The sequence below is a fragment of the Aythya marila genome, assembly GCF_965140915.1.
Source record: "Aythya marila genome assembly, chromosome: Z".
NCBI classification, from domain to species: Eukaryota; Metazoa; Chordata; class Aves; order Anseriformes; family Anatidae; genus Aythya; species Aythya marila.
In genome coordinates, this window is record NC_139080.1 from 40,129,916 (window position 1) to 40,150,010 (window position 20,095).

Here is a 20,095-nt window from a genome sequence, read left to right on the forward strand (position 1 = left end):
GGGGGGCCCCCGAGCCCTGCGGCAGGGCCGTGGCCGGGCTGTGTCGGCCCCGTCCCCGCTCCGCGCCGGGCCCCGACGGGGCGCACGGGGGCCCGGGGGGCGTGGCCGCCGGGCGGCTTCCCCGGGCGGCGCGCGCCGCCTGGCAGCCCCGCTGCGATTGGCGGAGGGCCGCGCAGTGACGTCAGCCGGCCCACTTCCCATTGGCCGCCCGGTTGCTGGGACGGCCGGGCTCCCAGCCGGCCACTTAACCCGCCCGGCGCCGCTGCCGCTGCCGGGGGGGCGGCATCGCCGCTTTAAGGGCGGCGCGGCGGGGCGCGCGGGCTCGCACGCGGCCCGGCGCAGGCGGCGCGGCGATTGGCGGGCGGGCCGGCGGGCGGGCACGCCCCCCTGCCAAAAGGCGCCCGCGAGCGAGCGGCTGGGGCGGGGAGGGGCGGGGGCGGGAGGTTGGAGGGGGGGGGGGGAGAAGGTAAACACGGCGTCCGGCCCTGCCCGCTGACCAATCGGGGGGGCGGGCGGGGGGCTCCGAACCTGACGTGATGGGACGCGGCGCGGCCGTTCCCCGGCACGAGCGCGCGGGGCGCGGGGCGGGCGGCGCCAGGCGGGCGCTCTGCTCTCGGCTCCCCCCGCGCAGCCCCGGCCCCGCCGGCCCCGCCGGGCCGCTGCCGCTGCCGCTGCCGGCGCTGCCGGTGCTGCTGGTGCTGGTGCTGCCGGTGGTGCCGCTGCCGCTGCCGCTCCCCGCCGCCGCCGCCGCCGCCCGCCCCCCGCCCCGCCGCCCTGTCCCGCTCGGCGCAGGACGCCCCGCCCCCGGCGCCCGACGGCGGGCAGCGGCGGGGAGCGGCGCCGGGAGCAGCGGCTGAGGGCCCCGGGCCCCCCGCGGGGCGCGGCCGCGGCATGTCGGCCGTGGCCTACGTGGACTTCGTGGCGGCGCAGTGCCTCGTGTCCATCTCCAACCGCGCCGCCGCCGCCGGCAGCGGCACCGGCTCCGGCTCCGGCAGCGGCAGCGGCGCAGGGGGAGGCAGCGGCAGCGGCAGCGGGGCCGCCCCGCGGCTGAAGGCGGCGGGCGAGGGGGAGGCGGGCGCCCGGGACCCGCGGGACGCCTGGCAGGACTACTGCGCCCTGCTGGCCATCGCCAAGAGCCTGCTGGAGCTGAACAAGTACCGGCCGCTGCCCGCCCCCTCGGTCTGCAGCGACAGCCTCGAGAGCCCCGACGACGACGCCGGCTCCGACAGCGACGCGGCCACCGAGCCGGGCTCCAGCCCGCCCCGCAGCCCCGCGCCCGGGCCGCCCCCGCGGGCGCCCCCCGACAGCGCCAGCGCCGCCGGCACCGCCACCAGCGCCGCCGCCGCCGCCGCCTCCTCCGCCGCTGCCGGCGGCGGCGGCAAGGGGAAGCCGTCGGGCGAGAAGCGGCACAAGTGCCCGTACAGCGGCTGCGGCAAGGTGTACGGCAAGTCCTCCCACCTGAAGGCGCACTACCGGGTGCACACAGGTCAGCCGCGCCGGGCGGGGCGGCCGCGGGGAGCCGCGTGTCCTCGGGTGAACCCTGCCGGCAGCGCCGCGCCGCCCCCCGCGCCGCCCCCTCGCCCCGCCCGCCGCTTTCCGCCCGCTCCTTTCTTCCCTCGGCTTCCTCGCATTTCGCTCGTTTCGTGTCGTTTGTCTCACGCCGGCCCTTCCCCGGGCAGCACCGAGGGCAGGGGTCCCCCCCGGGGGAGAACGGGGGGATGAGGGGGGGGGGGGGCGTGACACCCCCCCACACCCCTCCCCCGGGGCGGTCTGCGGCAGCGGGGGGACGGGAACGGGGCTGCGGGGAAATGGGGAGGGTCCGGGGGATTTGGGGAAATGGGGAGGGTCCGGGTCATTTGGGGAAATGGGGTGCCCGGGGGTCGCAGCCAAGCCCCGTCGGGGGGCGGCCCCGCTCCCGCAGCGCCCCGCGCCCGGCCGCTGCCCTTGGCACGCCCCCGCCGGGGACGCGGGAGGGGGCGGGCGGGCACCGGGGACACCGGGTCCCGGGGGGCAGGCAGGAGGGGTCCAAGGGTCTTGTCCCGGCGGAGCGGCCCCGTCCCGGCTCGTCCCCCCCCCGCCGCCGTCGGGGACGGGCGCCCCGGGTGCCGCGGAGGGTGTGTCGGGGCGGCAGCCCGGCCGTGAGGCGTTATCTGCCGCGGCCGTGCCCGGTCGTGGGCTTTTTTATTATTATTATTTTTTTAATCATCATTTTTCGGTGTGCTTCAGCCCTTCGGTGCGAGGGGCTGAGTTCAAACAGCACCGCGCGTCCCAGCCGGGCTGCCCCACCGCCGCTCCCCGTGGACGGCAGGGAGGCAGAGGGGGGAGGCCAGGACCCCCCCCGACCGGGCGCACCGCGGTGCTTGGCACCGGTCTGCGCCTTCCCCGGGCCCCGTCTGTCGGCGTGGAGCACGGAGCGAGGCTGCCTGCGAGGGGAGGGAGCTCCGAGGGCTCGGCTGTGCCGCGGTGGGACGGGAGCGGGGGCTGGCAGGGGGCCGCAGGGCGGTGCAGGAGCCGTGCCGGGGGCTGCTGGGTTTATCAGCGCGGGGACCCGAGCCCCGGTGCTCATCTGGGGGCTGGATGTAAGCGATGCCTTGCCAAAAATCTGGCTCGCGAGTGGCAAACGCAATGGACGGGTGCCGGTTCCACCTACTGCCCGGTGCTCGGGTACCCACCCCGATCCGACACAGGCGCCAGCCGGGGTATGGTGCTGGGTGAGGACGGGCAGGTTGATGCACAGCACAGCCCTAACAGCTCGCTGCAAGCAGCAGCGTTACAACAGGGACCCCTGGGGCTCACCGTGCACCCCTGGGAGCAGGGGGCCAAGCTCCAAGCACGAGATGCCCGAGGTGGGCGCACGGCCGCGCCGCCGTGGCAGCCCCGTGTGATTAAGGACACTGCAAACATGCAGCAGTAATAAACTTTCAGAGCTTCCTAATGCGAGCAGTTAATTGGAGCCAACCGAAATGCTGAATGATACCGCTAATGCTAATTATCTTTATAGATGGCAGAACAATTCCTTAGCAACAGTGGGGCTTGATTGGATCGCCAGAGTTATTCATAGCGGTGTTTCTGCGGAGCACTAATACTCCCTCCTTCCTCAGTACCGTTTTCTTCCCTTTTTTGTATCAAGTTATTTCTGTCATTTCTGAGCCTTTTGAATCGCTTCCATCGGGCAACCAAACTGCCTTCTTGCTGCTTTGCAGCCCTTGGTTGAAGTACGTGCACAGCCGCTGGTGGAGGCTTCCTGGTCTTCAGTTTTCAGTACTTGTCCCCCAATCTCTCGATCCTGGGAAACGACTTCACTGTTTCTGTTCACACCCATGAGCGTGCTTGTGGCAACGCCTGTCTGTACTCGTGGACACTCACTGAGCTGGTTGGAAAGCTCTGCTCTGTGCAGTGTAATATATTGGAACCTAAAAGCTCATTAGAATAACGTTGGTGAGCTAATGGAAAGCGAGACGTGAAATACCAAATGAAGGTAGAAGACCAAAGGCTTGATGCTCAGAGGTTGCAGGTCTGGATCTTATTAATCACACTTTAAACTTGCTGGTTCAAAGGCACCCCTGACTTCAGAAACAAAAAGTATCCATCTTTGTCTTCTTGGAGTTTGAGCCTCTGAGTGTAGTTCAATTTCCAGAAGACCCAGGTCTACAAAGTGACCTTACCTTGGTCTCTGAAGTATCCATCCCGTCCCTCCTGGGACAGTGCTGTGGGAGCACGGGACGTGCACGCTCAGCTGAAGTTTGCATGCAGAGGCAGGGATTGCAGGAGCATCCTCTCCGCAGGAGAGGGGGCATGACCACGCCTTGCAGATGTTCCCCTGGGGGCCTCCAGAGCAGAGAAAAAGGCCCAGGCTCATTCTCGAGATGTGAACAAGACCGGAGCCCTGGAAGCAGTGCAAGAGGCCAGGAGAAAACAGATGTCCGTGCCGCACAGGAAAGCAATGAGTAGCAACAGATAGACAGAAGGTTGCCTTGAAAATTCAGGGTCTTCTCTGAACAGCTTGATTCGGAGGTTTGGTTATGGTTGGTAATGTGCAGCGTTATTACGAGCCTCAGAAATGTAGGGAGGGAGAGGGAAGCTTAGCAGAGAAGGATGTGCAGGGAGTGTTTCCAGGGGCAATGGGGAGAGGCATGCGAGAGCAAACAAGCCGCCTCGGTCAGAAGGGCAGGGCAGGGAGCACGGAGCAAAGAACAAGATCCTGAAAGGCAGAAGCAGAAAAACTGTCAGGAGAAGCTTAATTTAAGGAATGTACGCCTGCTTACAGTGTGAATACAGCCAGCTAGAGGGCTTGTGGCTGCCAGGAACAGGCCCTCCTGGCTAGGAGCAGAGCAGGTACCACGAAGCTGGTTCACGAGGTGCCTCTTACAGGACCTACAGGAGTTCACTTGCCTGGGGAGGCGAATCCCAAATGCTTCTCAACAATTTGTTTTCGTGGTTTGAAGAGAAATTCACGTTTACATCAGGTGCCCCTCGTGAAGAGGTTAGACACTCAAAAACCAGCAGTCGTGCTTCAAGTCCTGCCTTGTCAACCAGGCTTTTCACCCAACTTTCCCATCATGAAGACCAGGTCCGAGCCAGACAAAGGGTTTCGTGACATCAGGCAGTCGGCAGACCCCGGAGCTCCCCCAGCTCTTGGCTCTGGTGGAGATTCAGCAGCAGGCTGTGAGCAGAGGCGTGGGGCCGTGGGTCAGCATCTGGCACAGCGAAGCTCAGGAGCGATCCTGGTAGAAAGGGGAGATGAGCGCTGCAGCTGCCTGGTGCTGCGATCTGGATGCGATGGTGTCGATCCAGCCCCCGTATCAGCTTGGTTCCGACTGTGCTGCTTTGTTAGTTGTGTTCTAGGTTATCGCTAGCTTGACAGACTGCACGGATGATGATCAGTTGACAATCCTCTGCCTGCCGAGAGCTTTTTTGGGTGTTTTATGGGAGCATAATCTGAAATTTAGCATTTTAAGCCCCCCTTTCCCAGCTCATGCAATGTCACATTGCCAGTTCCTTTTAAAATAAGACTGAAGAGCAGGAAGTGGAGCCAGCAGGACACTTTTGCCAAAACCAGGCCTCCATCTGAAACCCCCGTTCTCAAGGGTTCACAAAATGTGTAAATTGCTAGAGCTCTGCTAGGCTCACTTCCAGGCCTTGGGGAAACATGACTGTGCTGACTGGAAGCCCTGCCAGCCGAGTAAGGTAGGCGCAGATCCTCAAGATTAAGTTCAGTGTTTGCTCAGTTGTTTTTATTCCCCCAGTTTTAAAAACACAAACACTAAGCAAGTGCGCGTGTCGCGGTGTGAAAGCACCCCAGGAAGGTGTTTATGGGTTACTTTAAACCAAAAATGAAGATTTAGAGCTGTGTAGGGCAGAAGCAGTGGGCAGGACGGGACTCCCGTTTCTGGAGGGACGTGCTGGGAAGGCAGCTCTGCCAGGCTGTGCACGCTGTGGCACCGACGGCCCCATAGTAGGTGTCAGCTGCTTCTGGTAGCTTGTACGTCTCACAGTCCTGGCAGCATGGATCCGAGCAGGAACAACCATTCCCCGCAATGGGCAGCCGTGCTTCTGCACTGTGCTGTCGTTCCTCGCCTCGCCGAGCCCCCAGGCTGGTGGCTGGAGGAGCAGGGAGGAGGCAAGGCACAGACCAAAAGGCCGGGCTGGAGGCAAGGCAGCTTCCAATGCCGGGTATTTGTGGTGCATAGTTCATCATCCAGCATCGAGCGAGGGCGGACAGCCTGGGAACACTGGCTGTAAATGCCTCAACCTGAGGGAAGAGTCAGCTGAATTATTGGCTAATAAATTCACACTAGATTAATGAGAATTATCTCCCTGAATGCATGTGAAGACGAGAGCCGTGACACGCTCGGTTTACTCAGGGTCAGTGGGAATGCATTAAGCACAGTGGCCGCCTGCGCTGCCGGCCCCCAGCACTACCCCGAGCTACACACAAGCAGTTTGGAAAGGCAGCCACCAAAAACCTTCCCTCCCACGTGTGTTTGGTCCAGCCCCACAGATGGTTGCAGTGCTGGTCTCTGAAGAGCCGGGTCACCCTGTGGAGGCCAAAGAAAGTCCTTCATCTGCCACCTGAGGGCACGGGCAGGGGCAGGGAGCCCCAGCTGTGTGCAGGGCTGTCGTGCCAGCAATTGGTGCCTGGCTGGAGAGAGGGGCTCCTCCAGGACATAAACCTCCTCCCGAGGCAAAGTGCCCGTGCCAAACTCTTCCTTTCTGTGCTAGAGGGGAGGAGTGGGGAAAGTCCAGGGTGCTGTGGTATCCAGCAGCTCGGTATCTGAGGGAATGGCCGTGGTCACTGGAAGACGTGTTCCCTGGTCCCCGCTCTGCTGGAGTTCGGAGAGAGGCTGCTCTGACTCAGAAAGTTTCTGCTCCTTCTGTCAGAGCTGTTCCCCCTTAGCAAGTACTCGGTCACTCAGACAGGACAGCAGCCCACGTCCAGTGCTCTGCGATCCCAGCTAAGTGCCCTGTGCACCAGATGAGGAGTTGGTCTCCCTGCATTGCTCAGTTAATGTTTAAGTATTACTGCAAGGCAGGGGAAGTTCACATGGAGGTAAGATAGAAAAGGGTAAGAGGTAGAAGCTTATTCCAAGTACCTAGGAGTCTACTGCTGAGGACACTCCTCTCAGCTACGAGAAGTGTGTGTTTAACTCTCTGGTGAGACCTGAAGAGGTCTCTCACAGCCCAGGTACCCTGCCTGACTGATAGATACAAGGAGGTACAATCCCAGAAGGAAAGCCTGTTGTAGGAAGGGGTGCTGGTAGAGAGGCTGCAGGGGTGCATCCCTTACTGCTGTTATCAGGTGTATCTGTGGCAGGACTGCGTCTCTCTGGGCTGTCGGCGCGAGCTGGGGCGCTCAGCAGTGGTGGGTTGTAGCAGGTGGTTTTGCATCTGCTCTTTTGAAAGAGACTCAGGCACCTGCAGATGGATAAAAGCAGTTGTTGGGTGGTGGCTTCGAGGATGTCACAGCAGCGTAAGAACATTTTTAGCAGCATTTTAACACCTGAGTTTTCCTGTGGTGTTCAGTCCTGGTGCTGGTGGAATAAACCCCTTGGTGCAACCCCTCTGTCCATCGTCCATCCTGTAGGCAGCATCTGATCTTCTTGCCAGACTGGCTGGCCATGGTTGACGTGTTCCGGGAACCCTTGTTCTGTACCGAGTCTCCTCTCTGCTGGACTTGCTCTGTGCTGTTTCTCACCAGCATCTCTACCCTGTGATTGCCATGCGTTTTAACACTCCAGTTCTGGAGTATCTGTCTTGGAAGAGTAAAAAAGGCAGTTTGAAAGCCTGTCAGCCCAGAACTGGGAGTACAGATGTCTGTAAGAGCCATCTTCATCAGAACACCTTGCGAGAGAACACTGGGTCAGCATCCAGTGTCTCACAGGGATCTGCTCCTTCAGGTATGCAGGGAAAGCAATGACACTCGAGGGAAAAAGAGGCCTGAAATACAGCTGTCTTGTGGCAAAAAGGAGTGACTGCCCTTATTCCTTTTTTTTTTTTTTTCTTGCAATATGCTTGGCCATGTTTTTGACACTTATCCATCTACAGGACCTGTGATACTTCAGGAGACACTGTGACGCTCGGGAGTGGTGGCTGAGTGGGGTCATAGAAGGGGGTCGTGGAGGGAAGCGTTATCCTTGTTGTATCTAAGCCAAGGATCATTGTTCAGGACCAGATCTTCCCAGGGTACCAAGATTGCTTTGGAAAGTTCAAGGTCCAGCAGCCACAGGGGTTCAGGAGGATCTCAGAAGATGAAGGTGGAGATTACATTTTTTTTATTTATTTGAACCATAAGGAGTTGGTCATGCCCACTGAAGCTCTAGGAATGCCTTTTTTCCCCCCTATTTTTGTCTTCTGCCTTCCTGCAAACAGCAGTCCTGTTTTCCTAAGTAATTTTGCTCTTGCCTGATGGAAAAAAGACAAATTCTTTGAGCTTTCCTCGTTTGTGTGCTTTCCCTTCTCAGCCTTTCCCCCCTCATCTCTGATGGGACGGGTCAGTGCAGCTGTCATGCAGTACGGCTGGGCTTTTGGGCAGGTGCCACGGGCAGAGGTGGGTGTTGCTGTGGCAGGAGATGTTGGCTAGCTGTGATGTGTCCTGTGGCCAGAGAGAGGGTGGGAGTCAAGCACAGGCACTGCATCCCAGAAGTCCAACTTGGCCCCGTTCTTCAGTTTTGGTACCTTAGTGTAGGTGCTGCTATGAGTACCTGGCAGAGCAGTCCTGTCCTACCGTGTTCCCGGTGGTCTCCTCTTTAACATGCAGGTCAGTCAGCAGTGTCTAATTAGCGGTCCATTCCTGCAGCTGTAGATACAGTCCATTTGGCTTTCTAATTAATATGTGAAGCATCATCATCATCATTATTTGATGGCAAACTGTTCTGTGTTAGCTAGCGTAGATCCCAGGCTCTGCTCATGGCTGCACCTAACTTCGTCTCTGTCAGCCAGAAAAACAATACAAGGCTAGCAAAGCGTTCATCTTGGCCAGACTTCCATCCACACCAACAGCAGTCTCTGAGCATCTTCCATAAAGTCAGTGCTCAAAGCGATTTAGCAATTCTCTTAAAATTAGTACTTCATCACAGAAACTCAGTTTGCTCCACTCCTAGGACGTGCCCTGCTAAAAGCCAAGAGAATAGCTCAAGTGTATGATAATAAACTTTGTCTTCAGCTTTGTCAAAAAACACAGCATTTTTTTTCCCCTGGGACAAAAAAAAGACACTCCAGACCTTCTCTATCACTTGTTTGCCTGAATGAAGTCATCTTTTCTAAAGCCAACACGAACTGCAGCTCCTAACCTCAGTCACCCATCCACATCTAGATCAGCACTTTTAGTGAGAAGGCAAACAACAAGTCAGGATACCAGTACTATCTGCCCTGTTAATGAGTCTGCTAATGCCCACTCCGTATTCTTATTTTCAGAAACGCTTCCTGCACAAGACTACCATGTGGGAAAATCTGGAATGTCTCTGGGCAGGGCAAAAAGCTGAATAGTTTTCAATCTAGTCAGGATAAAATGGAAAAAGAATAACGTTGAGTTGCCTCAGGTTTTACAAATCAGCCTAGACAGAGAGCTTAAACTCCCCAGAAGAAGTGAACCATGTATAGTGAAGAGTGGGGAGGATGAACAGGGAGAGAAGACTGGGTGAAGTGAGAGAGCACAGTTCGAAAGGATCTGCGATGGCCTTCGTATTTATGTGGGATTTAAAGCAAGTCAGGGCTCAGGAGCAGGGAAGGAGCTGTGCGCAGCCAACATCAGCTTGTGCTGTTGTGCCATCTCAGTGTAAACTGTGCCTCCCGCTGCACCCTGGTGTCAAACAGGACAAAGGGGAATTCTGCAATGAGTCGATTCCTGTAAACCAGTTTGTTTCAGTGGTTACTTCTGTGAGCTGCCACGGATACGTCTGGTGAAGAGAATTATTTACACCTTTTATCTCTGCGGTCAGATTCTGTTGCACACAGTTCTAATGTCTTGTGATCCATCAGTGGCCTTTCCCTCATCGATTGATAGAAATTCGCTCTCAGGCATGTCTTAAAATCGAAGTAGCATACTGCCACCAAAGGCAGCAGTGCATAACAGCACCCTGTTTTAGTGGTTCGTTTTGTTCTTTTCAAGCCCTAGCGGTACTGCTCCCAAAACCCAGGGGGAAGAATCATATGGAAAAAATACCTCTGGCTTGGACATGGCACAGACAGGGATGTCCCCCGGTGGAGGCAGCACTATGGGCATCACATCTTTGTGTCATGGCAGCTCGCCTCTGCGCTCCTGTGCTCCTCTGCTGCTTTAAGGAATGGCATGTCAAATACCACCAGCAACTGCAAGGTCCAGCTCTGCTGAGCACACAGTCATCGCATGCTATCAGGCGTCTCTGCGTTGCACAAAAACCCTTCCAAATTCACGCTCCACCACTGTGCTGCATCTGTTCAGTTGGTCACTGAAGCACCATCTCTCTGGGCTTGTGCAACGGGTTATGGCTTTGTAACCGAGGAGAACAGATCTTCAGGCTTGGAGACAAACACCCAGGGCCTGGAGAAGTCTCTCTCTTCCCCCTCGTCTCTCTGCTCTTTGAGTTTTAACACTTCCTGGTGTCACGGATTATGCCTGGCCTACTTTTTTTTTTTTTTAATGTGCGCGTTTCCAAAGCGTTTGTGACAGCCTCCTGGAGCTCGTACCACTGAGGTGATGAAATCACTTTCCATCGCTGTACTCGGTGGCAGAAGGTGGCCTGCAGTGGGTTCCCCTTCTCGCATGCTTCAGGACGCGTGACCGTCCCTGTCCTTTGGTGACAGCCGCTATGCTCGCCACCCTGAGCACCAAGCATGCCTCCACCCTGCTTCCTTCAGACCTCCGTGGCTGGGAGGTTCCCACAGGGAAGCTGTTTCCCCCTGCTCCCTGGGGGCAGTGATCTTGTCATCTTGTGATCACTGCGGTGCTGTGAACCGATGTGAGGGATCCCGGGCGAGAGCTGCCTCAGCCCGTGGCCTCGTGGATGCCTCGCAGCTCAACCATTTCCCCCGGCAGGTGAAGTGGTGGTGCCAGGCCACAATGGCGGAGGTCACCGCTCCCCGTGCGTTTCGGGAGGAACCAGAAAGCAGGCTCTGTTTCTTCTTCCCTTCTGCAAGTATTTAAAATAAAACACTGCTTTCAAGCAACCAGTTTGCATACTCCACCGCCTAACAAGCAGACACTGAGCACCAAAGGTCCATGTTACCCAGCCTAGGTACTCGGTCTCACTCTTGGTCTCTGTGAGTTAGGCACTTTGGCAGGCCGACGAGCTGTCCTGAGGTAGATGGTGGGAATGCAGCTTCTGGGGAAGGGTCAAGATGCCTGAGCTGCCCCCAGTGCTCTGGACAGAGCTATATATGAGATGCTTCCACACACGCGTGATGTACCGCACTTCTCCCACGTCCCCTCGGGATCTGGAAAGCTTTTCTGCACCGCCCACTGCTGCCTGTTTTGCAAAGCCATGACAGAAACCATAAGATGGATACTAAGAGTAGTACCCATAAAATGCTTGCCTGGGAGGCCAGATGTGGGCGCTGGGCAGAACAAAGGCAGATGAGATCTGTGAGACCATCGCATGGCACCTCCTGGTGCTGCGGTCTTGTAGCTATGGCCATGGCCTTCAAGCATGTGTGAGGGAATGCACAGCTTTAATTTCATTCACAAGGGCAGTGGCTGTTCAGAAGGGCTTCCAACCATGTTTAAAGGAATATAGCAGGGAGCCTGTACTTAAAAACAATTATAAAGCCCCATGGGTCAGGACCTATCTCCTCCGGGTTAACATGCAGGCACAGCTGGCGTCGTGCTACTTCTGCTTTCCCCTTCCCTGACCAGAGGCCAGCACTGCTGCCAGGTGAGGAGAGGAAACATGCAGGAAGCAGCTGTGCTATGGCTGGCCTGGCCCTAGAGGCTGCTTTGACACATTTGGTCTTGATCATCTGCCTAAAACTGAACCAAAAGCATGTCAGTCTGGGACAGAGCAGTCTGCCTGGCAAGGAGCACCACATAATTGGAAACTTAAGCCAGTATAGTGTCTGCTTTATTTCAGAGACTTTCACTAGGCTTTCAGGGCCAGTTGTGTGGCATAATCTCAGCACATCTGTCCTGCCGTCATCCTCCTTGGTGTGGCATCTCTTGGATGCCAGCAGACTGCCCCCCCAGCCCCCTCCCCACACCCCCATTCTCCTCCCAAGAGCTCTGCAGTACTTCCTGCTCGTGGTCGTCCTCCTGGCTGCTGGGGTGTTCATCCCAGTCTTCAGTCTTTTGTCCAGGCTGTTGTGTCTGGGGAGTTTTCCAAGGCACACTTCCTTGTAAATAACGCCTTTTCTTGCAATCTGCAAATGTAAAGTGAGCTTGCGTGTTGTGCCAAATTGCACCGTACCAAGAAGTACTGGAGCTCTTGAATTTCTTTCCAACTCTTCCAAGCTGGAAATCTCCTGGGATAGTTTCTATATTTCATGGTTGACTATAAATAGCTGTCACATAGCTGTCATTTATATTCCCTTCAGGAGGCTCTTGAGAAAAGGAATTAAGGCATCAAATGGCTCTGGTACATGATGTATCCTGAGCGTTTTTGATTTCCTTCTGTGACATGGAGTAGTCAGCTTTGCAGGTTGGGAGGTGCTGGGCCTGTGGCTGTGCGCGGGGTGCAGGCAGCCCGCAGGGCTGAGCCACACGGATCTGGGGTGCCAGGAGGATGCTGGTATCACTTGCTCCTCACACCCTGGGTTTTAAAACAAAGGTGTTCTAGGTTAAGGCATTTGGTTTGGTTCTTCGCCACCACAGCAAACATTTCTACTGATAGGGCCGCAAGTAACATCACAGTTTTCCTGTCCTCAAACTGGACATGTAGGAGATCGAGGGGAGACCATCATCTGCTGGCACAGCCCCGGGGAAGGGAGGAGAGGGGGGCAGAGGGCCTCTGCCAGCAGGCGCAGCCTTTCTGCTCTGCAGATTTACAGCTCTGAGGCTGCTCTGCTCTCCCAGCTCTCTTCCCCCCTCATCCCTTCCCAGGCAGGTAGTAAGTACGTCTTGTAGGTGAGGGTTTTTTTGGCTGCTTTTCTAGTGGTTGTGGATGATTTTATCCAGTCGAATGGAAGTGCCAGAGGAATAATAATGGTGTGCTCCTCTCAAACTAGCATAGTGCATTTGATATAAGAAGCGTGGGTGCATGGGCAGTGCTCATCCGTTGGGGTCAGTGTGGATGGAGGGTTTTTCGGCTTGAGAGTGGCGAGGCTGAAACCTGCCAAGCGAATCGGCAGCAGCTCGGCAGACCTGACATAAAGCAAGAGCTGTGTCCCTTCGGCAGCACGCTGCCCCCTTCTCTAAACACCTTCTTGTCCTTTCCTCCCTGCAGGCGAGCGTCCGTTCCCCTGCACGTGGCCCGACTGCCTTAAAAAGTTCTCCCGCTCCGACGAGCTGACCCGGCACTACCGCACCCACACCGGCGAGAAGCAGTTTCGGTGCCCTCTCTGCGAGAAGCGCTTCATGCGGAGCGACCACCTGACGAAGCATGCCCGCCGCCACACTGAGTTTCACCCCAGCATGATCAAGCGATCCAAAAAATCCAGCTCTGGCTCCTTGTGAAGGCAGGGCCGGCCCGGGGAGCGGAGCAGGGGGTGCAAGGTGCGTCCGGCAACTGGGGATCAAGCATTTGTAGCCGGTGTTCAGAACATAAGCACCTTGTGCTTCCCACTCACGCCCTCTCCCTCGCTGGGAGCAGCCGTCTTGATGAAGGGGATTCCGGGCAGAAGGACGGGACCGCCGCCTTCTGCCATTCGGCGCGTTGAGACTGGCGTACGTACGTCTCACGGGATGGTCCGGCCAGTGACACCACCGTAGCGTGACTCTGAGGTCTTTGTGATTGCTGTGTCATGAACATGTTTTGTTGAACAATGTAATGCTGCTTGTGTTTTAGAGTCTGTCGAGTAAAACCACTTTCCGAGTCACATAAGTAATTCTCAGATATAAAATCCATAGCACATTGTAGAAGTGGGTTTACTTCTATATTTCAGAATGATCCTTCATTTAAAAAGACTGTTAAGAGAAACATTACATGTTACTAATAGCATCTGATTGATATACTGAAATAAGGTGAATTTATACTCAAGAAGACCCATTAAAGTAAGGGGGTCTTTTTAATTTTTCTTTGTATTAACTATACTTTTGAATATAAGCTGCACTTTTCCAGTAAAAACATGTAAAATTCAAGCAGATACTTAAAGCAAAAAACACCAACACAACCACTCAGTCATTTTCTGACCATACGTGTATTTAGCTCTGTTGTTCAGTTACCTGGAAAAATACAAGTCAGCCTACATAACGTGGCGGGGGGGATGCGGGCAGAAACATACGTCTCTCAATTGATCTATATTTTCATTTGTCAATAAATACAGTACTGTACTATAGAAATGCCAGTAACAGTTCGTTATTCTGCTGTGTTTTGTTTGACTGGATGGATTACAGCAGCTACCATCTTTATAAACTGCTGCTTTTTTACAGGTTTTTTCTCTTCATACACTTGCCTTAAAGATTTATTCTCTTCATACACGTGCCTAACTCCTGCCACATCAATGGGAGTTCCGTGTGCTTATGGAGAGAGTAGACCTTTCCTTAGGAGCACTCTGCTAATGGAAACAGTTAAATTTATTGTAAAAGAGCACTTCAGAAGGGCTCCCGTATCTCTTGATCACTGTTTCTGTAGAGTATGAGGGAAAACCATGAGCTAATTGGAAATAAAACACCCAAGGTGTGTCACAATATTCCTTCTGGCATCAGCTTCCCTAAGTACCTTGCAGTCATACCTGTGTCATGCATGACATGCCAAATACCGATCAAGGCAATATTATGTTTAACTTAAAGCTATGTTTTGCTCTCTAAAGGGAGCAAAAAGATCACCGAAGTTGAACTTCCAAGTCATGGTCATTGTGCGAGTATTTCATCTTTTTTCATGTTAAAACCATGCACCATACCAGGTTACCAGTGATTATTTTTTTTTTTCCCTTCCCAGCTACTTATAAGGGGATAATTATGTTTACACATTTCTTCCAGAAGCATTCTTCTGCTGTTCTGTTTTTACTCCTTCCTCCAGAAGAGGAAGGGGAGGTGCAGCCCTACTATAGAGACTTAGGGCCCAATTCATCTCAGGAGTAATCACACTGAAATCTTAAGTGTTTCCACTGCAGATGAATTTAGGTCATCCTGTAAAATTCTGTACATAAAGATCCTGTTAGTACAGCTGCAGTTACCGTATCTTATTGTTTTAATTGATAAAAAGCTTGCTTCCTAGAAACAAACGTTAAAAAAAAAAAAATGAGCTCAGAGAGTAGGGTATTTTCTTCTACAGTTGTATAAGGCTTTCAGCATTAGAAATCAGTTTGCTTATAGTGTTTTTACCTGTGTAGTTCTTGATAAATTCTGTCTATGTGAAGAGAACTGCTTTTAAGGCATTAGGGATATTGAGCAGTCTGTGGAGTAAAAAGGGATGTGTTTTCTTCAGTGAAGACATCAGGAAACCAAGCACACTTTCTACCTCCGTTTCAGCTTTGTGAAACTTTTATTTTAGAAACCAAACTTTAATTTCTGGTGTTCAAATTGAGTTGTAGGGACATATGTTCTTCCTAACAAAAAATAGGTAGCCTCAGTATTTCTACTGATCTAGAAATACAGAAATGGTTCCGCTTACCATTACTGTTAATGCTGCCTTGTTAAGCGGAGTTAGGGCCACGTGTAGCCCAGTGAGATTCAATGGAGCATGCATATTCATTTTCCTTCTTCTCTGTGAAGATCACAATAACCTTTTGAGTCTGTCCTACAGTCTGGATTGTTGCCATTTTGTAGGACAAATGCAGTACTGGGAGTATTAAGGCCTGGTCCTGTGAAGTACAAAGCACCCCCACGTGCTGTCAACCACAACGGGAAGCCACAGCTGATAAGCAGCTCCTAAATCAATAGATAAATGGCTTGGTCACAGCTACCGGAATTAGCCTACATGTGGAAGCAAATGGCCAGATTCATAGATCCCAGCTTCGATACTTGGGGTAGAATGCGCATCTAAGGAAATATCATCATTAATTCTTCAATTTCTAAAAGAATTAACAGGCAGGGGGTTACCTTGGTCCACAGAACAAAGGGACATATAAACTCATGTCATCACCACTGGTGACAAGATCCTGTTTCTGAAAAAAACCTTCCTAAGCCGTAACCAATTTACTCTAACGTATGCTGTATTTCAGCATAGGACAGACGGGACTAATGTGATTTTTTAACCACTAACAGAATACATGGGGGATGATCAGGTTTAGGTATTTCATTTTATTGTATTGATGATTTGGGTCTTTTAGTTTTTCTTCTAGTAAAAGCAAACAACGGATCTAATACATGAAACAAACTCCAAGTTAGTTTTCTGCATCTTCAAGTTAAGTTTCAAAGAGTGCTGCAAATGTTGGAAAAGAAAAGGAAAATCGGGTTCTCTAATACCGTTCATACTTGTTGTACTATTTTGGAAATACTTAATAGTGCTGAAGTTAGGACAGCTCCTCTCCTTGGTTCAGAAAGCCCATTACTATAGTGAAGTCATGGCTTTAAAGGTATAGCTATACATACTTCAACATACTTTTTCAAAACAGTTTCTCATAACCTTTATTACAGATCTGTTTTCAGTTTGCAGATGGACTTAGTTCAACATACACCAGACTGGACACATTCTTCAAAATGCTGTTTTACAGATTCATGATCTGTAACACTGTAAGATACAAACTTCCAACAGTTTAATCAGTTTTATTTTTGTACAGTATTCGTATCCTTTATAAGTTATTTTGCTGTCCTGTTTTGTAAATCACATGAAATTGTAAAAAAAAGAAAAGGAAAAAAAAAGTAGGCATAGATGTTTTTGTACATATGTATATATATATTGTCAAAATAAAAAGAAATGAGTTAAAAAAACAAAGGCTGTTTTGAGTGATTGGAGTCAAAGAGTGATCATGTAAACCAATCAATATAAACCAAGTAATCATCCTGTTTAGATAATTAAAAAAAATAATAATTAAATAATTTAGATAATTAAAAAAATTCTGCTGCACACGGTGAAATCCCTGAGTTAAGTGGCATATGGACCAGTTTCAAAGGTCCCAGCCTTGCTTGTCATTATTAAGCTTAGGTCTTATTTCTCTACTTTTCCACAGTATTTTCAGAGATTCCTTCTCCCACTACTGCAGAGACAGCGTGCAGTGGAGCAAGAGTGTCCCTTCATGCACTTGCTGCACCACCTACGAGGTTTCCCACTGCTCAGCAGCTTTTGACCTCAGCCTGGTGCTCTCCCTTGCACCACCGCAGCCTGTACACCCAGTGCCACTGCCTTGAGGTTTCCAAAGGTCTGGAGGAGTTCGCTGAGGTAAGGAAATAAGAACACCATAGCTGTGCAGCCTCCAAAGGCCGGAAAGGCAAGGAGCCCTTCACCAAAACGCTCACTGATGTTTACAGTCAGGACTAGCAAGAAGCAACTACTTACACAAACTATCTTAACTTGGTGCATGAGAACTCAACCTGGCACCTGGGAACCACACTAGGGTGTAACTCCCCGGACCCAAGGAACATGTAACCCTGTGGCACTGTGGGCAGAGACAGAGGGGTAGACGTGTGCCCTCTGCATCTAGAACTAAATTTGCAGGCACATTTGGCTTGGATACTGCATTGGAGTTTTCTGTCCTTGGCTGGACAGCCAAAGGACAAACACAACAAACTCAGCACAGTTTTCTTTTTTTAGTTTGTCATTGTTTCTAGGAATAAAGGACAGAGGGCTCATTCCCCTGAGCTTATTCCGTTGCATTCCCATCATAAAAGGACATTCCAAGTGTTTTTTAGACTCCTCCTTAAAGTATTTAACATTTTCCCTTTGTGCTCCAATTGGAAAAACTACCAAAATCTTCCAAGTGTAGACAATGCCATAGCCTGAGGATGTTTCCAACCGTTGAGATCTAGTACACTATGCAGAATAGCCTTTCCAGGAGTGATGTAAATCTTGGCTGGAATAGGCAAGGTATGCAGACTGGAAGCGCCTCCATGGATGCTAACTAAGACTTCAGCACTGACATGTGGAAATGCGACCCTGAGCACATCCCAGCTGATTCAGAGAGTACAATTATTTCTACAAGGAGAAGTTTTACTACTTTCTGCTGAAGAGAGAAGAAAGGAAACATGCCATTTAATACCATGGAAGTCCAGTTAAATGTCTGCAGAGTGGTTCAGAAAAGGTTCACATGCAACCTGCCTGCTAGGATGCCCAGGCTGACTTTCTTTTCTGTGGGAGTCTAAAGCCATGTTGTTCAGCACTCACTCAGCCAGGGCTAAGGAAACCTGCCTGACTCCTTTCTGCATCAGACCTCTGTGAGAACTGCTACTTCCTCAAGGGCTTTTGCATTGGAAGCAAAATCTCTTCCAGCTTGAGCTCCTCACACCTGCCAGCCACATCTGACAAATTACATCAACAACAAAGCAAAGTCACAATTGTCAGAATAATGCACTTACTTACCAAAACCCTCTTTAATGGACTGCCTTAAATAAGCAAGGGAAGCTTTCCCAATGACAAGAATTTTCCAATTAGTGTTTTCTGTGTCATGTTGTCCTCAACTGAGACATCACGTCCCCTAAATTATCTCCCCAAGCACTTCCACAGGTAGTACAGAACACTTCTTATTTCAACCAGGGATCTGGCATCAGTTCTAATCCATAACAAACTTTTATTTCTGTATTATTATACACTTTTTCCACTTTATACATCTGTATATGGAGCCCATGTATTCCTTTTGGGGTGAGAGTGAGCAGAGTGCCTCTGCTGCATTCAGCTTGTATTTCTGACGTTTCAGTTTTTCTAACCAGCTCACTGCCCTCAGTTTACAACTAATTTACAACTGACAAACATCCTATTGCTTTCCATATCAAAAGCCATCCATTCCTCTATTCCTCTTTCAGTACTGTCTGTCGCCCTTTAGGTGATAACCCTGTTAATGAAATCAACACCTGGAAAACTGCACTGCTGAACACAAGGTACAAAGGTAATGGAGTATATACACCACAGGACTAGAAGCACCTAGTAGATGAGATTAACTTACCATCCCAACATCCAAAAAAAAAAAAAACCCACAGGAATTCAGAAGGCACAGGAAAAGAAAGCAAAGCGCACAGACAGTAACAGAGCCCTCTGTGGGCAGAGCCTACTGTGCTGAAAGGCTGCAAAGAACTGTCGTAGTCTTTCCAAGTGGCCTTTTCTTCTTCTGGCTAATGGGCAAGAGGTTGGTAAGACATCAGGTGAAGTTCCCGGAGAGATAAGGAGGGAGGTGTAAGTTAACCCATTTCCCTGCAGAAACCACATACAACATTTTGTGTTCTGCTGTTAACCACTGCTTTGGTGGTTTCTGACGGTGTTTCCAAGCAAAAAACGCTTTAGAGAACCCAAGAAAAGACATGCATAACTCCTCTGTCAAGAAACACAAGGCCAGGGAAAACCACAATTATGTTATTAGGCTATGCAATGTTGATGGTTAATTGTTGCATCCATTTTACTGAACCACAGAACGACAATCTTACCTAGAAGCAAAGCTACATTCAGCTTCTACATTCAATGAATCGTTTTTCACAGGGCTATCATTTTTCACCTGCTATACTTAACTGGGAAAGCCTTGCTGTAAACTCCTTCAAGCTGAAATAAAAGGAGATTCTCTCAACGTAACATACTATGATCATTTTTCATGAGAACAGTGATTTAAGGCATACCTATGCTTGGGGAACCGTATGCACTCTGGAACCTGTACCACTTTCATTACGCTGACATCAAACCAGCGCATTACGTACAGCAGAGCGTATTTTAAACACAAGGAGAATTCTGAACACAGAAATCCTTCATGAACAGCACAATCAGGCTCAGAAGCAGACAGAAAGTGGATCCAGATAGGGGCCCACAGGAAACCAGAGCATCATTGGCTTTTTACCTAAACAGACCTGTAAGTATCACTGCAGCAGCACGGAGTGGGACTGATACTGTTTATGGTACTTAAGAGCAAGTCCCTTTCCATGCTCTCTACTGATCATTTGCTTTGGATTTAGCTCATGTTCACAGTTCGTAATTCTTGGCAATCAAGGGGGGTAGGAAAAGGAGAAACACACACACACAAAAACACATTTTGTCATCCATGAAGATAATACACAAACTGCTACTAATAGAGTGCAGTCAAGATCAAGCAGTAAAACTTTCTAAAACTTTACTTAGCAACTGGTGAAGGAGGGAACTAGCTGACAAGTGGAAGGTCTTCTCATAGACTTTCTTTCTGGAATCCCATTTGTTCCTTGACTCTTCATATGACTCCAGAGGACACTAACTGCTCTTCAGTTCAACACAATAGTTCTCCAGTTCTCCCAAAGACACCTGCCTCTTTTATGCTACCTATTGCATAATGCTGTATGTCAGAAGTATCTGCTAAATAATATTGAGTTTAGATTTGCTCCTGCTCTAGCTTGTTTCCTCTGCTTGCCTTTCCCTCACTAATATCCTTATTTTCACCAGTCTTTTCTTTGTTAGAGGATTTCTCCACAGATGTCTAATAATAT

At 51.5% G+C, this 20,095-nt stretch overlaps 1 protein-coding gene across 1 annotated transcript; it reads left to right on the forward strand.

Moving 5' to 3' along the window:
• The first annotated feature begins 579 nt into the window (after positions 1–579).
• KLF9 (KLF transcription factor 9) lies at positions 580–14,790 on the forward strand. The gene is made up of 2 exons (XM_082784213.1): positions 580–1,486; positions 12,852–14,790. The coding sequence occupies exons 1-2, from the start codon at positions 892–894 to the stop codon at positions 13,079–13,081; spliced, it is 825 nt and encodes a 274-aa protein (XP_082640339.1). The 5' UTR covers positions 580–891; the 3' UTR covers positions 13,082–14,790.
• Positions 14,791–20,095: the final 5,305 nt, after the last annotated feature.

Bases quoted from the DNA above. Each gene is read 5' to 3' on its own strand.
- KLF9 (XM_082784213.1), top strand. From the start codon at position 892: ATGTCGGCCGTGGCCTACGTGGACTTCGTGGCGGCGCAGTGCCTCGTG. The intron at 1,487-12,851 runs GTCAGCCGCGCC...TCCTCCCTGCAG, and splicing joins GCACTACCGGGTGCACACAG to GCGAGCGTCCGTTCCCCTGC.